The sequence below is a fragment of the Haliotis rubra genome, unplaced genomic scaffold, assembly GCF_003918875.1.
Source record: "Haliotis rubra isolate DU_JTF1 unplaced genomic scaffold, ASM391887v1 Scf48, whole genome shotgun sequence".
NCBI classification, from domain to species: domain Eukaryota; kingdom Metazoa; phylum Mollusca; class Gastropoda; order Lepetellida; family Haliotidae; genus Haliotis; species Haliotis rubra.
In genome coordinates, this window is record NW_025767168.1 from 1,447,767 (window position 1) to 1,465,779 (window position 18,013).

An 18,013-nucleotide genomic window follows, 5' to 3' on the forward strand; every position below is an offset into this window, starting at 1 on the left:
AGGTTCTCGTACTAGGATTTATGAGTTGGCAATAACTAGTAGGGTACAAATCGTGTGCATTCACTGTAGCAAATAGTCTTTATAAGAGTTCTTTTGGCATTACTGTATTTGTAGGCCTTTACTTGATTACTATAGGTTGAGTAGGTTGCGGATTTCATTGAGGAGAACATATAATAAAGGCAAGATGACTTAATTTATAACTATGATGGTAGTAGGCGGGGGCAGAGGTAGAGAGAGATGGTAGTAGGTAGCGACGGGGGCAGGGGTAGGAGTGTGATGGTAGAAGGCAGGGACCGGGGCAGAGGTAGGAGTGTGATGGTAGAAGGCAGGGACGGGGGCAGAGGTAGGAGTGTGACTGTGATGGTAGAAAGCAGGGACGGGGGCAGGGGTAGGATCGTGACTGTGATGGTAATAGGTAGGGACAGCGGTAGGGCTAGGAGTGTGATGGCAGAAGGCAGGGACAGGCGCAGGGGTAGGAGTGTGACTGTGATGGTAGAAGGCAGGGACAGGGGCAGGGGTAGGAGTGTGACTGTGATGGTAGAGGCAGGGACAGGGGCAGGGGTAGGAGTGTGATGGTAGAAGGCAGGGACAGGGGGCAGGATGGTATGAGACGTGAGAGTGTGATGGTAGTAGGCATTGACAGGGGCAGTGGTAGGAGTGTGACTGTGATGGTAGTAGAGGAGGGACAGGAGGCAGGGGTAGGAGTGTGATGGATGGTAGTAGGCAGGGACACAGGGGCAGGGATAGGAGCGTGACTGTGATGGTAGTAGGGCAGTGACAGGGGCAGGGCAGGAGCGTGACTGTGATGGTAGTAGGCAGGGACAGGGGTAGGAGCGTGACTGTGATGGTAGTAGGGCAGGGACAGGGGCAGGGGTGGGAGTGTGACTGTGATGGTAGTAAGGCAGGGACAGGGGGGCAGGGATAGGAGCGTGACTGTGATGGTGGTAGAAAGGAGCAGGGACGGATGGTGGTAGGCAGGGACAGGGGCAGAGGTAGGAGCGTGACTGTGATGGTAGTAGAGCAGGGACAGGGGCAGGGGTAGGAGCAGTGACTGTGATGGTGGTAGGCAGGGACAGGGGCAGAGAGTAGGAGTGTGACTGTGATGTGATGGTAGTAGGCAGGGACAGGGGCAGGGGTAGGAGCGTGACTGTGATGGTGGTAGGCAGGGACAGGGGCAGGGGTAGGAGTGTGACTGTGATGGTGAGTTGGCAGGGACAGGGGCAGGGGTAGGAGTGCAGTGATGGACTGCATGGACAGAGGGGTAGGAGGCAGCTTGTGAGGGAAGAGCAGGGACAGGGGGCAGGAGCGTGACTGTGATGATAGTGAAGAGAGCAGGGACAGGGGCAGAGGTAGGAGTGTGACTGTGATGATAGTGGTTGGCAGGGACAGGGGGCAGGGGTAGGAGTGTGACTGTGATGGTAGTAGGCAGGGACAGGGGCAGGGGGTAAGAGTTGACTGTGATGGTGGTTGGCAGGGACAGGGGCAGGGGTAGGAGTGTGATGGTAGAAGGCAGGGACAGGGGCAGGGGTAGGAGTGTGACTGTGATGGTAGTAGGCAGGGACGGGGGCAGGGGTAGGAGTGTGACTGTGATGGTGGTAGGCAGGGACAGGGGCAGGGGTAGGAGTGTGACTGTGATGGTGGTAGGCAGGGACAGGGGGCAGGGGTAGGAGTGTGACTGTGATGGTAGTAGGCAGGGACAGGGGCAGGGGGTAGGAGTGTGACTGTGATGAGTAGAAGAGAGTAGGGACAGGGGCAGGGGTAGGAGTGTGACTGTGATGGTGGTAGGCAGGGACAGGGGGCATGGGTAGGAGTGTGACTGTGATGGTGTTAGGCAGGGACAGGGGCAGGGGTAGGAGTGTGACTGTGATGGTAGTAAGAGCAGGGACAGGGGGCAGGGGTAGAGTGTGACTGTGATGGTGGTAGAGCAGGGACAGGGGAGCAGGGGTAGGAGTGTGACTGTGATGGTGTTAGGGCAGGGGACAGGGGCAGGGTTGGTGTGTGAGCAGGTGGTGAGGGACAGGGGGCATGGGTAGGAGTGTGACTGTGATGGTGGTAGGCAGGGACAGGGGGCAGGGGGTAGGGTGTGACTGTGGCTGATGGTAGTAGGGCAGGGACAGGGGCAGGGTGTGAGGATGTGACTGTGATGGTGTTGAGGCGGGACAGGGGCAGGGGTGGGAGCGTGACTGTGATGGTGGTAGAGCAGGGGACGGGGGCATAGGTAGGAGTGTGACTGTGATGGTGGTAAGGCAGGGACAGGGGCAGGGGGTAGGAGTGTGACTGTGATGGTGGTAGAGCGGGGACAAGGGGGGCAGAGGTAGGAAGCCTGACTGTGATGGTAGTAAGAGCAGGGACAGGGGCAGGGGTAGGAGTGTGACTGTGATGAGTGGTAGGGCAGGGACAGGGGGCAGATGGGAGTAGGAGTGTGACTGTGATGGTAGTAGGCAGGGACAGGGGCAGGGGTAGGAGTGTGACTGCTGTGATGAGTGAAGATATTGTGAGAGCGGGGACAGGGGGCAGGGGTAGGAGATGTGAGCTGTGATGGTGAGTAGGCAGGGACGGGGGCATGGGTAGGAATGTGACTGACCTGTGGTGGTGAGAGCAGGGACAGGGACAGGGGTAGGGTGGAGGAACTGTGATGGTAGGCAGGGACAGACGGGGCAGGGGTAGGAGTGTGACTGTGATGGTGGTGAAGGCAGGGACAAAGGACGGGGGTAGGGTGTGACTGTGATGGGTGGTGGTTAGGCAGGGACAAGGGGGCAAGGGGGAGTAGGAGCACTGGATGAGGTGGGTGGTCGAACAAAGGAGAAATTGGCAGAACGAGACTGTGATGGGTGAGTGAGGTCGGAGCAAAGAGGAGAAGCAGGAGCAAGACTGTGATGGTGGGTAGTCGGGCAAAGGGTTGCAGAAGCAGACTGGCGATGGTGGGTGGTCGAACCGAGGTTACAGGAGCTATGTGATGGTGGAGCAAGGACCAGCAAGGACAAGAACAGACATGGAATTCAACGTAGTAACACACAAACACACAGACACCCGAATGGAACAACAAGAATGGCCCTTATTGGATGGAAGACCATGACCACGGAAGCAATCGACACACATGGACCGACCCCAACTGCACTTGACCAAGAACTGTATCATGAATGGAAGGAATGGAGGAATGATATGGACCGAGCGGAAATAGAAGACAGAATAGAAATAGCTGACTGAAAGGAAATACACTTGAGAACTGGATGTGACGACTAGAATGGAAGGAACAAAGAGCCTGAAGAATAAGAATGGATGGATATAAACAATGACACATATGAAATGGAATGAAACTGATGAGTAGTAAACGGAACAAGGAACATAAAATTTATCAATATCGAATAACAAAACAACTTCTCTCTCTCCGTTAATGACTGTGTAAACCAAGGAAGCACCATAATATGCAATTAGCTGTCGAGATGAGGTTTCATGACCTTCTCCCGGCATACCTGACAGGGAGAGTCACACGCTGGGTAGGCGGCAGTACCACAAATGAATGCCGTCACAGGCTATTCTTGTAAGGATGCCCGTTTAAAAAGATAAATAACAGAGAAACGTGACAGCCATTTTCAGATCAATCCTAGGATATGAATTAACAGGATGTATCCTCAAACTGAGAATAAATCAACTTGATACAGCTTTGTATAGGATCAAACCTAATACCAAATCTCATTCTGACGCCCACTTTTAAAGGAAGTAAACTATGATAGTGTTAAAACAGACAAGGGCAAAATTAACTGATGGAGTATTAAACAAAGGACAAGAACAGAATAAAGGCGACTATGATAGTGGTAAAACAAGGACAAAGGCAAAGGTGAGTAAAAGGACAAACGACAAATGGAGTAAAGGAAATGGAATGAAGGATGAAAGAATAGTTTAAGCATTATCCTGCCCTTCCGATACATCTCCAAAGAAGTATTCAGATCGTATATCAATAGTTTACGCATCAAACACTCAATTTATTCAAAGTCTTATTCATATTAGTAAACAGGACAGGGGCAAAGTAAAACCAGTTAATGATAACAATAAACAAGAACGGAATGGAGATGATGAAGTATGGCATGGATGGAACAGATAAGGAACGTGAATTATGATGGTAGTACAAGCAGTGGCAAACAGAACGAAGACAAAGGCAATGGACTGTGATGAAGTGACAGTGAAAGGTCAAAGTGGAATGGAACGGCTTCGATAGTAGAATGGATAACGTGCGAGCATGGAAGGTAACTGTGATGATAGTGGTAGAAACAGGACAAGGAGTAGGAAGGGAATGGATAAAGTATTAGGCAAAGGGAACAGGACAAGGGTTAGGTGCATTGCTATGATGGTGAAGAAGAAACAGGGACAAGGGGCAAAGGTAGAAGTAATGACTGTGATGATTGGTAGAGGCAGGGACAGGGGCAGTGGTAGGGCAGTGACTGTGATGGTGGATAGTGACAGAGGAAGGGCAGGGGTAGGAGTGTGACTGGATGGTGAGAGCAAAGGACACGGCGGAATGGGTAGGAGTGATGACTGAGGATGGTGTTAAGAAGAAGCGAACAGGGGGCAGGGGTAGGAGTGTAACTGTGAATGGTTGGCAGGGACAGGGACTGGGGATAGGGGGAGTCGAACTGTAGGGATGGTAGCTGTAAAAGGAAGGGACAGGGAAAGGGTTAGTAGGAGATGTGACTAATGATGGTGGTAAAGGGAAGGGGCAGAGGGTAGGAGTGTGACTGTGATGGTGGTAGGCAGGGACAGGGGTGAAGAGACTGAACTATGATGGTGGGTCAGTCAGGCAAAAGGAGAGAGCAGGAGCGAGACTGTATGATGGTGGGTGGTCGAACCGCAAAGGGAAGAGGGGCACAGGCAAGAGACTGTGATGGTGGGTGGTCGGGCAAAAGGGAGAGACAGGAAGGGACTGTGATGGTGGATGATCAGGGCAAAGGGAGAGGCAGGAGCAAGACTGTAATGGTGGGTGGTCGGGCAAAGGAGAGGAGCAGGAGCGAGATGGTGAGTGTGGTCGGGCAAAGGAGAGAGCACGCAGGAGCGAGACTGTGATGGTGGGTGGTCAGACAAAGGGAGAGGCAGGAGCGAGACTGTGATGATGGGTGGTCGGGCAAAAGGAGTTAACAGGAGCAGAGACTGTGATGAGTGCGAGGTGGTCAGGCAAAGGGAGAGGCAGGAGCGAGACTGTGATAGGTGTGGTCGAGGCAAAGGGAGTTGCAGGAGCGAGACTGTGAATGGTGGAGGTGGTCAGGAGCAAAGGGAGAGGCAGGAGCGAGACTGTGATGGTAGGTGGTCAGGCAAAGGAGAAGCAGGAGCGAGACTGTGAATGGTGGGTGGTCGGGCAAAGGGTTGCAGGAACGAGACTGTGTGGTGGAGTGGTCGGGCAAAGGGAGCAAGCAGGAGCAGAGACTGTAATGGTGGAGTCGTCGGGCAAAGGGAGAAGGAGCAGAGACTGTAATGGTAGGTGGTCGGAAAAGGGAGAGACAGGAGCAAGACTGTGCATGGTAGGTGGTCAGGCAAAGGAGAGGCAGGAGCGAAGACTGTGCTATGATAGTGGGCAAAGGGAGTTGCAGGAGCCGAACCGATATAGAGAGGTGGTCGGGCAAAGGAGTGGCAGGAGCGAGACTGTGATGGTAGGTGGTCGGGCAAAGGGAGAGGCAGGAGCGAGACTGTAATGGTAGGTGGTCGGGCAAAGGGAGAGGCAGGAGCGAGACTGTAATGGTGGGTGGTCGGGCAAAGGGAGAGGCAGGAGCGAGACTGTAATGGTAGGTGGTCGGGCAAAGGGAGAGGCAGGAGCGAGACTGTAATGGTAGGTGGTCGGGCAAAGGGAGAGGCAGGAGCGAGACTGTGATGATGTGTGGTCGGGCAAAGGGAGTTGCAGGAGCGAGACTGTGATGGTGGGTGGTCGGGCAAAGGGAGAGGCAGGAGCGAGACTGTGATGGTAGGTGGTCGGGCAAAGGGGAGGCAGAGCGAGAGACTGTAATAGTAGGTGGTCGAGGGAAGGCAAGGAGCAAGACTGTGATGGTGGGTGGTCGGGCGAGGAGAGGCAGGAGCGAGACTGTGATGTGTGTGTCGGGCAAGAGAGAGGTTGGAACTGTAAGTGTGTGGTCGGGGCAAAGGGAGAGGAGCGAGACTGTAATGGTGTGTGGTCGGACAAAAGGGAGAGGTTGGAACGTAAGGTGTGTGGTCGGACAAGGGGAGAGGTTGGAAACAGTAATGGTGTGTGGTCGGACAAAGGGAGAGGTTGGAACGAAAGTGTGTGGTCGGACAAGGGAGAGGTTGGAACGTAAGTGTGTGGTCGGACAAGGAGAGGTTTGAAGGGGCGTGGTCGGACAAGGGAGAGGAACGTAAGTGTGTGGTCGGACAAGGGAGAGGTTGGAACGTAAAGTGTGTGTGGTCGGACACGGGAGAGGTTGGAACGTAAGTGTGTGGTCGGACAAGGAGAGGTTGGAACGAAAGTGTGTGGTCGGACACGGGAGAGGTTGGAACGTAAGTGTGTGGTCGGACAAGGGAGAGGTTGGAACGTAAGTGTGTGGTCGGACACGGGAGAGGTCGGAACGTAAGTGTGTGGTCGGACAAGGGAGAGGTTGGAACGTAAGTGTGTGGTCGGACAAGGGAGAGGTTGGAACGTAAGTGGGTAGTCGAGCAAGGGAGTGGTAGGAACGTAAGTGGGTAGTCGGGCAAGGGAGTGGTAGGAACGTTAGTGTGTGGTCGGGCAAGGGAGTGGTCGCAACGAAACTGTTGTGGAAGTTGGCGGGAACGTGGGTATGGGTTTAGGTGTGGGCATGGGCGTGGACGTTGCCGTGGGCATGGGCGTGAACGTTGCCGTTGGCGTAGGCGTAGGCGTGGGTGCGGTCGTGGGGTTTGGTAGGTAAGGGTAGGAGCGTGATTGTGATGGAAGGTGAAGGGGTAGTGGAAAGGTAGGAGCGTGACTAATGGTGACTAATTGTACAACAGTTGAAATGGTTTCACAGGTGTACTGTATTTCTAGTTAAAGTTGGTAAACAAGGGAGTCTACAGTGTCATGTAAGACAATGACGCACTTCTGTATCGTATTTCAAATTTAATTCACTGAAGTAATATTCTGTGACAATCCACATATCAAAATTATAACATACTTAAGGCGAAATAGATACACTGAATAGTCTGACGATAAATGTCCTCCCACGCCTACAGGACAAGGATCGGCGTCAATGTCATCAGTAAATCAATGGCCTCATATTGATGAAACGGTGCTAATTACACACTACTAGTACAGCGATGTCTTCTCGACAATCTCTTCATCTCTGGTCTGGACCCATATCGTCAGTTGGTCATTAGCCGATTTTGATCATCTTTCAATGCGTGTACTTTTCTAAGGTAGGAATCGTGTTCAGAATGTACTTGATATTTGATTATATACCAAGAAACTGTATCGGTGGTTTAAGTGTGGTGTCGGTATTTTACTGACGGTGCAGTGATGGTTGGGATCGCTCTGATACTTAGACCGAGCTTGAAAACAGCAAATATCAAAGGTGTTCTTACCTTTAACAATGGTTTTCGTAAAGGAATTTATTTCCCGGCAATAGAAACAGCTCGACTGTGTAACCGGGTAGAGAAAAGAAAACACACTCTTGAGAACTGGATGTGACCAAGTATTATAAACAATTAGCAAAATGTTAAACGCTGAAATCAGCCGGCAAAAAGAATGCAAAGGTTAGGTTCAAGACACAACGATGACACATATGTCAAATCTATCACCATGGAGTTGCCATTTCTTATTTCTTTCATCAAACCATCAAACATAGATGTGTTTTTTTCTCAACAGTTTATCTACGGTGCCTTAAAAATGTCTCAAATGCAAAAGACGGTTAGTAAATGAAATCGATGTTTCTTATTTTCCTTTAAAATCACATTTCAGATACGTTCCTTAAAACAAACTAGACCAAATATGTCGACGTCATGAAAAGCAACATTTATCAATATCGAATAACAAAACAACTTCTCTCTCCGTTAATGACTGTGTAAACCAAGGAAGACCATAATATGCAATTAGCTGTCGAGATGAGGTTTCGCGACCTTCTCCCGGTTACCTGACAGGGGAGAGTCATTAATGCTGTAGGCGGCAGTACCACAAATGAATGTTTTCGTCACAGTTATTCTTGTAAGGATGCCTGTTAAAAGATAAATAACAGAGAAACGTGTGACAGCCATTTTCAGATCAATCCTAGGATATGAATTAACAGGATGTATCCTCAAACTGAGAATAAATCAACTTGATACAGCTTTGTATAGGATCAAACCCAATACCAAATCTCATTCTGACGCCCACTTTTTAAAGATAAAATGTCGAGAGGTTCTAAACAATGACAGGGGCAAACACAAACATGGTAGCGTAATATCATTTAGAACAAAATTGCATTTATGTGACATATGTATCATGTTGATAAGTCATGCGTATATATAACGCCAATGTTTGAGAATTTCACACCTGAGAACAACTTCTTGATTGTCCTGTGAGCGTTGAAGGTCAAATATCAACTAAGAATGTAAATGAATGGAAAAGTGATGAGACTTCGCGAATAGTTTAAGCATATCCTGCCCTTCCGATATCTCCAAAGAAGTATTCAGATCGTATATCAATAGTTTACGCATCAAACACTAATTTATTCAGAGTCAGTCATGATTAACTATGCCGTACATTTCAGATATTGGCTAGGGAAGAGCAATTGGAGGGATCGAAGACTGAACATCACACCGGGAAGTGGCAAATACCCCAGCAAACAAACAAACAAACAAACGAACCGTGTCGTCACTAACGTTGTAAGTTCTGACATTGTAACCACTGTTCCTGTATTGGCATCAAGGTCGGCGGCCTGTACAGTAATGCGGGCAAGGATTGTGTTGCGTTATGGACCAGAGGGGACATATAAAGGTTATCGTCACGCTTATGACATACGCAGTCGTCTAGGTGAGCGTTACGTCAGCAACGTGGTCCTGAAAATGTTGGATGTTAGAGGAAGCATCCTGATATGGGAAGTGGCATCACAAGACAGATCACTCATTGACCGTGATCGACGCATAACTGGTTTCTCTTTTTAATGTGATGTGACCATTCAGTCCGTTGTCATCCCGTTCCTAAATCAAAATCATTGTATTTTGATCTAACACAATAACATATCATGTGACAAGTATTGTATATCAGTATCGAGTTCGGAATACTCCTTATCATGTCTTAAGGTTCGTAGGATACACACGTGGTATATTATTATGATAGATTGAAGAATTTTGAGCATTTTTGTTTCAATCGTCAAGATGTCCTGAGTCTCAAAACCACTCGTCAATAAATATCGAAACAAATTACTGGGGTTTTCATTTCTTCTACATATCCGATAATAGTAGAGTTTCCATGCTTGAGATACTAGTAAGTCACGTTTTCCGTCACAGAGCACAATTACACCGTAGCCCTGTTTCTTTGGTATATTCGTGTGAATGCAGATTTTGTTTTCAATGCTAATTGCAAATTATTTTTATAATTTTCTTTTCCAAAAGTAGTTTTCTGTCATTTAAATTATATTTCAATTATATTCTAATAAGTTACCAAAGAGCAAGAAGTAATTTCAGTGGTCTTTTCATGTAATCAGTTTTCATAAGAGCCTAGCAGTACATCTAGAGAGGTGCTGGGGCATTGTGCCGTCATGTGACCAAAAGCATGTGCAGTTCATGCAATCCAGCCACATGGCATAACAGTAGATGGCCTCATGGTGTACAGATGTGTGAATGACAAGAGTGTTGGAACACAAATGTAAGTTTATTTCATGTATATTTGAGGTTATCTGTCAATTCTGAAGGTTTGAGTAATGACATATTTTGAGTATAGTATTTTATCATGCTTCTTTTATTGAATAGGAATTTGAATTCTAAAGTAATGTTTGCATTTCATTGCAGAAATAATTCTATTCTCAATTCATGTTTCATTTGAATTATTATTCAGCCATTGTAACTACTAACATAGAGGTAATTATGCCTTAAAGTTATGCTGCTGTAAGTAATTTGTTTGAGAAACTGTTTATTGTACCTTTTGTCAAAGCATATTTAGTAAGGTACTTTTTGTTTCTTTTTTAGTTTGTGAACCTCGCCATTTAATGAACATTTAATGAACAATGGTCTATCTAAAGGCTAATGGAAGAGACCAGCTATAATGTTACCAATTCATGGATTTGTGTAGTATTGTGCCGACAGTTTCTAACCGTCCCTTGACATGTGGACTTCAATGTCGTCAAGGTTATATTGCCAAATTGTCACCAGTACAACCAAACGTTAATAAATGAACATAACGAATATGCTCTAGTGAATAAATAGAGAATCTCACCCAAGTGTCTTCTGATATCAATTATATCAACACGAGTTGATAAAGTTACAAATATCCGAGGCTTGCCGAGGATATTTTTACTTTTATCAACGAGTGTTGATATATTTGATATCAGAAGACACGAGGGTGAGATTCTATTTATCATCCAAAATCACTCTTCATTAATTTTCAATGAAAAATGTACATCTCTGAACATGGTACTGCCATTAGACTTGCAGTGCAGCGACGTCATAGCATTGTGACGTCATCAAGTACATGACGTCATAGCATTGTACAAAATCTACTGTCAAAACGATATCTCCTAGGAGATATCGTTTGATCTCACACAAGCGATATCTCCTGGCGAACAAAGTTTTGGATGATAAACTTTGTTAAATTGTGTCAGTTTTTCGGATTTGTAGTTCTTGTGTCAACAGTTCGTTTTTCGTTAAAATGCTCTTCTTGTATTTTGAATAGTGTAAATAGTGCAAGCAGAGAGACATGTTTGCAGCACATCCAGGGTTTCCGTATTACTACGCTGAGCCGATCGTGTTCAGACTGTCTGCAAAATAGATCGTTCAGTATTTGTTACTGATATGATGTTACTGATTTCTTACATTGTGTTCAACGTGTGCGGTGTCTTCATATAGACATATATGTTGACCAACTAACGTCTAACGTGCAGACCCAGTCCTGTTGCAGTTTACAACACACAACCAAACATATAGTGTGTCCACATGGTACAAGGTGGTATTCAAACGCTTTAGTTGGGAAATCAGTTAATAGCCACCAAAGATTAGCAAATTATGAGGAATAATCAAAGTGTTAGGTTTATAAAAAAACAGGCGGTCAGTGTGTAGATAAAGTCAGCTGCATTAAGCAACGGGCCTGTCATTACTGTACGTAAAGTTTGTGGTCGTTAGACATCTTGAAACAGATCTGTCTCCCCAGCTTCTTCGCAGAACGGTTTTGGCAACAGGCACGAATTAGGCGGTGTGTACACTTGGACATTAAATCACACCGAATTATGTTCTTATCACTCTTCTACGGGAGCATCTAGAAGTTCCATCCCGAAACTTCTCGAACGATCTAGCCTGTTGTAAACAAACATGAGCGCGGACAGCTCCACATAAGGTACAAACCATTCTGGAAAGCTCCACTTGCCACCGTTGACAGCTGCTCGGATCCAGCCATCACTGCACCAGACTCCCATCTAGCTGCAGTTCGGTAGAATTTCCACTCCCACATTGGATTACAACACTGAAGAATTGGAGCAATGTTTCGCAATGTCCAAATCGGTTTTATGCAAACTCAACATTACATCGTGACTCGGTAACTACTGAAGAATGTTTTCTTTTCATAGATCACACAGCCTCTTCAAATACTAGTATATAACTACTTCTGAACTATGAATGTGGATCAGGTGGTAACAATGGCTGTTCAGTTGGATTAAACCAAAATTTAGTTGTGACTAGGGGCCGTCATTAGCTAACGGGGTGAGTCTCTTGTGTGAGTGACTGATCGTCCCGAGCTAGACCATTCATGTACACTGGACTGCGGTGGCCATATCGATGATGTAAGTTTAAGGGGGTGATAGGGTAGCCTAGTGGATAAAGCGTTCAATCATCAAGCCGATGACCCGGGTTCGATTCCCCACATGGGTACTATGTGCGAAGCCAATGTCTGGTGTCCCCCGCCATGATATTGCTGGAATATTGCTACGTATTTTCACCATAGCACAAGAGATATTGCCCTCGACAATATTTGGTGAGGCCAATAAATCTCTCAATTGTTTATACTTCAGCATAGTGCATGTGGCATGATCTAGCATACAGTAATTCACCGCCAAAGTCACTCGCTACCACATTTCCTGTATAAGTATATACATTTCATATCGACCAACATGTTTACATGTTTTAGGCTGAAACGAGGCAAAGATTTAGCAATGGCGACTAGAATTCCGTACCCTCTCGAGGATTCCAATCCAACGTGTCCATTATATGTAAGAATATGTACATATACTGGAAGGCCATCCTTGCAGGAAGAAAAACGTGCTGCAGTCTATCGGGGATTAGGCAGATACATACATCTAACCTTTCGGCGCTTTACCGTTCTGAACGGTAAAACCTCATTATCTAACCTATACACTCCTCAACGATACCGATTCTATTTTGATAGAATCACGTTGTATTGAGTGTCATTATTTGAAATGAAACTTGATTTGATTTCAAACGATTGTTTTTGTATACCGCTCTCTTCATTAAGATGTCTAAATTCGGCCGACCCCAGGCGAGTTAGGTATCCTACCACTGCGTGGGCAAAATGTATATGGTATCAAATCCATCTGTTGGTGCAAGTACATTAATGCTTAATCAGCAAAACAATAAGTAGATACTTTGTATTTGAGTGAGTTAGTGACATGGGTTTAAAGCCCCTTCGAACATTATTCCAGTTATAATAGTAAGTGCAGTGTTGTTGAAATACATTGTAATGTAGAAAAACAACCGGGCGAATCGGGATTTGAACCCATGAACATAGGTTTCTGACATGTCCAAGGGGAGCAGCTCTGCAGAGTGAACTGCGGCGCTGTAAATGACTGTGACACCCGTGACCAGTAATAAGTGGCAATTTATAATCCATTGAATTTAGAGACGGAGGGGGGCCAGGTGGAGGGGATTTAGATAATATTAAGTACGTCAGGACATACCAGGGCGCCATTTTTACCCACAATCTTAGCACTTACGAGTCTATTTCTGCTGCGAAGTGTTTATTCTGTTTAGCTGGTACAATATAAGTAGTACTTTCACATTTTATTTGACATAGTATTTTAAGCGACCTATCATATTGTAACGGATGTCTTCAATATGACTGACTGACTGACTGAGTTTAGTTTTACGCCGCTTTTAGCAATATTCCAGCAACATCACGGCGGGGGACACCAGAAATGGGCTTCACTCACTGTACCCATGTGGGGATTCGAACCCGGGTCTTCGGCGTGACGAGCCAACGCTTTAACCACTAGACTACCCCACCGCCCCTCTTCAATATGAACAAGGGGTGGTGGGATGGCCTAGTGGTTAAAGCGTTCGCTCGTCACGCCGAAAACCCGGGTTAGATTCCCCACATGGGTACAAAGTGTGAAGTCCATTTCTGGTGTCCCTCGTTGTGATATTGCTGGAATATAGCTAAAAGTGGCGTAACTCACTCACTCACTCAATATGATCAAGGGGTTATACAAGGGGGAGGTAATGCATTGGTAACAATTCCCCAATTTCATGCGGAATCGATGCAGTCACGCTGTCGTGAAGTATTACAGATTGACAATAGCCGTAGCACTAAGGACTCTCTTGCAACCTGAGCATATCATACATAACTTTCAAGACTCTAAACATAGCTAACAGACTAATGAGTCACGAAAATATCCAACTATTGCTAAGTACCTTATACAATTGTTTAAATGTCGCTAAAGGATCACGACAACCGAATGTTCAATACTAAGTAGATAGAGCTGACTGATGTGCTTCTGAACCACGATATTTTCGAAAAAGAACATGATCACGGTTACATGTGACTTTCTTTTATGGAAAATGTATTATTAATCGTTTAATTAGTGATTGTATTAGTTTATGTGGGAGGAAACGCCAACGCTACCGTTTTGTACAAGGTTTTGTTTATTGGTTGTTGGTTTATTTTTCACCATTTTTAGCACGATGTTCTTTTTCATGCCAAGAGCAAAAGTTGTACGTTTCATGTAATCCGACACTTTATAAATCGGTTTGCTACGTTTGCTCTCTTTTTTAAAAAACATTCAACACATTCCTAATCAAACGTTTAGCATCATCTGAATAAGCTTTCATGATGACAGCTAGAAGTAGTCAATGTGAATGATCCAAATAGTCTATCACTGTGCAGTGCACAGGTAACTATCATGAACTGCACGTGCATTTACCTTTATGACCCAACACTGCCGCTGTTACAGGTCATTGGCTCCCTCCCTCTGCAAGCCGTCTGCGTTCTGCTGTTTATTTTGTTGACAGTTACATAGACAGATTCTTTAATACAAATGCATAAAATCGGTGATTTACAATGTGATTAGGTTGTCTGACAAAACATCCACTTGCACAGTTTGAGATCGATTGGGTCATTGGATGAAGAGATATTTACAAAAAAACGGGTCGACATGCATTTCATGCCAAACTATAGAAGAAGAGTGTGTCCGGCAGTGTGAGTGAGTTAAGGTTTACGCCGCACTCAGCAATATTCTAGCTATATGTAAATAATCGAGTCTGGACCAGACAATCCAGTGATCAGCAGCAGGAGCATCGACCTGCTCAATTGGGAACCGATGACGTGTGTCAACCAAGCCAGCGAGCCTGACCACCCGATCCCGTTAGTCGCCTCGTACGACAAGCATGGGTTACTGTAGATCAATTCTAACCCGGATCTTCACGGGTTCCGGCAGTGTGCAATTACAACAAAGTCCTGTCTTGGTTAAACAATGGAGTGTGAATGTGTTGTCATTGTCGGTGATATCACAGTGACATCATGGCGGATGTGTATGTACTGACGCTCACTAGCGGTTTGATCTTGACATACGACATCCGCGAAGTCTTTCACTCACACAGGTCACATATTTTAAACATTTTTCCCTAATCTGCGTCAGCACTTGAAGCAAAGGGGTAATAGATAACTGCTTGTGCATGATGGTCTGGATACGGTAAATAATGGGATGTCTGTTTATGCTAAACTCAACGTTTTCCATTTTCGAACGGAACGACCGGAACCAGGGCAGGTAATAGGTCCCGTGAATCAGGTTTTTAGTACATACTGCAATGCATTTACGTGAGTACCATCAACGACAACGCTAGGAAGTGTTACATTGCTCACGAATTAAGATACAAATTGAGAAGATGCTGATTTGGTCATCAGGTAGTGCACATACTGAAGCTGAATGTTGTGTGTGTTTGCTGTTGAATGTCTCTCCGCAATCTTCCAGCTATATGACGACGGTGTGTAAATACCCGAGTCTGAACTAGACAACTCAGTGATTGACGCCATGGCCATTGATTTACGCAATTTGGAACCGACGCCATGCCCCAAGGACGTCAGCGAGCGGACAATGTGATCCCGTTAGTCGCCTCTGACGTCAAGCATGGGTTGCCGATCATCAGTTATCACTCGAATCTTCAGTGGTATAGAATTAGTCGGAAAGAATCGTGTATTCTATGGAGTATTGTGAGTTAAATGCTACCCTTTTTACGAAACGCAACCCAAATTACCACCCTTCGATTTACAGGATGCTTAGCTGTGATTTGTTTTCAGTTCAATGTGACAAACACCCATATAGTTCAATATGAAGCAGCCTCACATTGAAATAAGATGCCATCGGAAGTGCTGACGTCACTCAAGTATTTTTCAACTGTTCAGGTCTATGATTATCAGTTCTGCATGTTGTAATTGTGTGGGGTCAAGTTCGTTCATTTATGGACGCTGTATGAGAATGCATCCTAGGGCGCCGATTCATAATGAAACTTAAGAACTCCGACAGTCATCAGCTGAAGGGGCGGTGGGGTAGCCTAGTGGTTAAAGCGTTGGCTCGTCATGGGGGGGCCATGGAATGTTCGTGCAACATCCAAGCTCTCGCGGCTGGGCGAGTGAACATCACCACCCACTGACTCGTTGAACGCTTCTAGAAGATCTGGTGGGTCAATGTCATATCTGGTCGCACAGACGAAGATACCAACAACCCATACGTCGCTGTACCGCCTTCAGAAGCCAATGCCGTTTCTGAAGATGCATTGGTAAAGTGAATCGGATGAATGTACACTCAGGTACACCAGTGTATATCAAGAGATGGCCTGTACCGCCTTCAGAAGCTAATGCCGTTTCTGAAGATGCATTGGTGAAGTGAATCAGATGAATGTACACTCAGGTACACCAGTGTATATCAAGAGATGGCCTGTACCGCCTTCAGAAGCTAATGCCGTTTCTGAAGATGCATTGGTGAAGTGAATCAGATGAATGTACACTCAGGTACACCAGTGTATATCAAGAGATGGACTTCCCATTTCCCGAACTTTTATCAAGTGTTGTTTAACCAATTATCTAGATAAGGCATTGATCTAATTTTGATAAATTCTTGCGGTACCACGAGCGTGTAGTTGACAGAAGACACTTCATTGTTTTGTCCAGTAAAGCCACGCAGTGTAATATTCCAGCTATAGTCATGTAGTCGTCACAAAACATTTAGTAACCCATTTAAGTTTTTGTATTTTAGTGTGGGTATGCCACTCAAGAAACTTAAATGAGTTTTGTCATATTTTATTAAAAGTATACAATTTAAACACATGACTATTGAACGTTTTTACATGATGCATTGTGTCGGATGATGGATACATGAATGAATTACAGTTTATACCGTGTTTTATGTTGAAATGGAAGGGGGTTAAATGTGGAACGTCGTGACGAACGTGGACTGTCCTCTTGACGAGTTGAAACGTCAGACTGAAAGAAATCTATTCAAATACATTCCAATCGTGCTTATATTCCGCTGAATAGTCGCGCCAACATCCGGCATGATATTTCCGTCACATATATGTTGTGCTCAATATCGAATACGTCAACGGAAACTGAACAGGGAACGAGGAAGTTTGCTAACTGTGGGATTGTATACCCAAATAACTTTACGTAAATATGGAGAACATACTAGTAAATGGGATGATTTAAACTACCATATTTAGAGTGAGTTTAGTTTTACGCCGCACTCAGCAATATTCCATATATATGGCGGGGATCTGTAAATAATCGAGTCTGGATCAGACAATCCAGTGATCAAGAGCATGAGCATCGAATAACGCACTTGGGATACGATAGCATGTGGCAACCAAGTCAGCGAGCTTACCACCCGATCCCGTTAGTCGCCTCTTACGACAAGCATGGGTTACTGAAGATAACCCGGATCGTCACGGGTCTAATAGGTATGGCTCAACGTTGAATAACTACTGTACAGCGAACAAGACTGATATACATTTTGAATATCGGTAATGACAGAGTCATGGTGGTAAGGTTTAGTTCGAGGGAATAACAGATTTCGGAATTCGGAATTCAGTAACAAAAATTGATTCATGGAATGGAATATCAGAGTGAGTCCCAACCTGAACCACCAGACTGGACACAGGACGCTGTCTTGTTGTATAAATATATCTTTAGGGTTTTGATACAGAACTTCGTTGGCATTTCACTGTATGATGTATATGAAACTGTTTAAGAACCTGGATCTGCAAAAGCAGTTGACACAAGGAAACCACCAATGACGGTTCCCAAAATAATGAGCTGACAAGAGGGACCTACACCGGTTGCCTTTTACACTCAGTAAAGGCGGCGTAAAAGGAAACTCACTCACCTTGGTCTTGGTTTAACACTGCTTTCTAAACACTCTTCCGGCTATGTCATAGCGTGTTTTTTCTTCTAATGTGAATCCCACAAGCAGTGGCATAGTGCTGACAAACCTACGAAGATAATCGGGATGAGTGTCATTCGAACCTATAACCATAGGTCAAGGGTGTGTCCAAGGGCCACAACTCTGCACTGCAAATTGCGGCGTATAATACCACTGGGTTCAGTATGCCCCCTGCTCAAATGTACTTATTTCTTCCTTTCATATTGCTGTAGTTTATC

The 18,013-nt window shown here is 45.6% G+C and overlaps 2 protein-coding genes across 2 annotated transcripts; both read right to left on the reverse strand.

The window, feature by feature from the left end:
- Nucleotides 1-200: 200 nt before the first annotated feature.
- On the reverse strand, nucleotides 201-1,802 carry LOC124290984 (leucine-rich repeat extensin-like protein 5). The gene has a single exon (XM_046727845.1). It carries the CDS (start codon nucleotides 1,800-1,802, stop codon nucleotides 201-203), a length of 1,602 nt encoding a protein of 533 aa, XP_046583801.1.
- A 25-nt stretch (nucleotides 1,803-1,827) lies between these two features.
- LOC124290985 (extensin-like) lies at nucleotides 1,828-2,565 on the reverse strand. Its single transcript, XM_046727846.1, has one exon. It carries the CDS (start codon nucleotides 2,563-2,565, stop codon nucleotides 1,828-1,830), a length of 738 nt encoding a protein of 245 aa, XP_046583802.1.
- Between the last annotated feature and the right edge of the window lie 15,448 nt (nucleotides 2,566-18,013).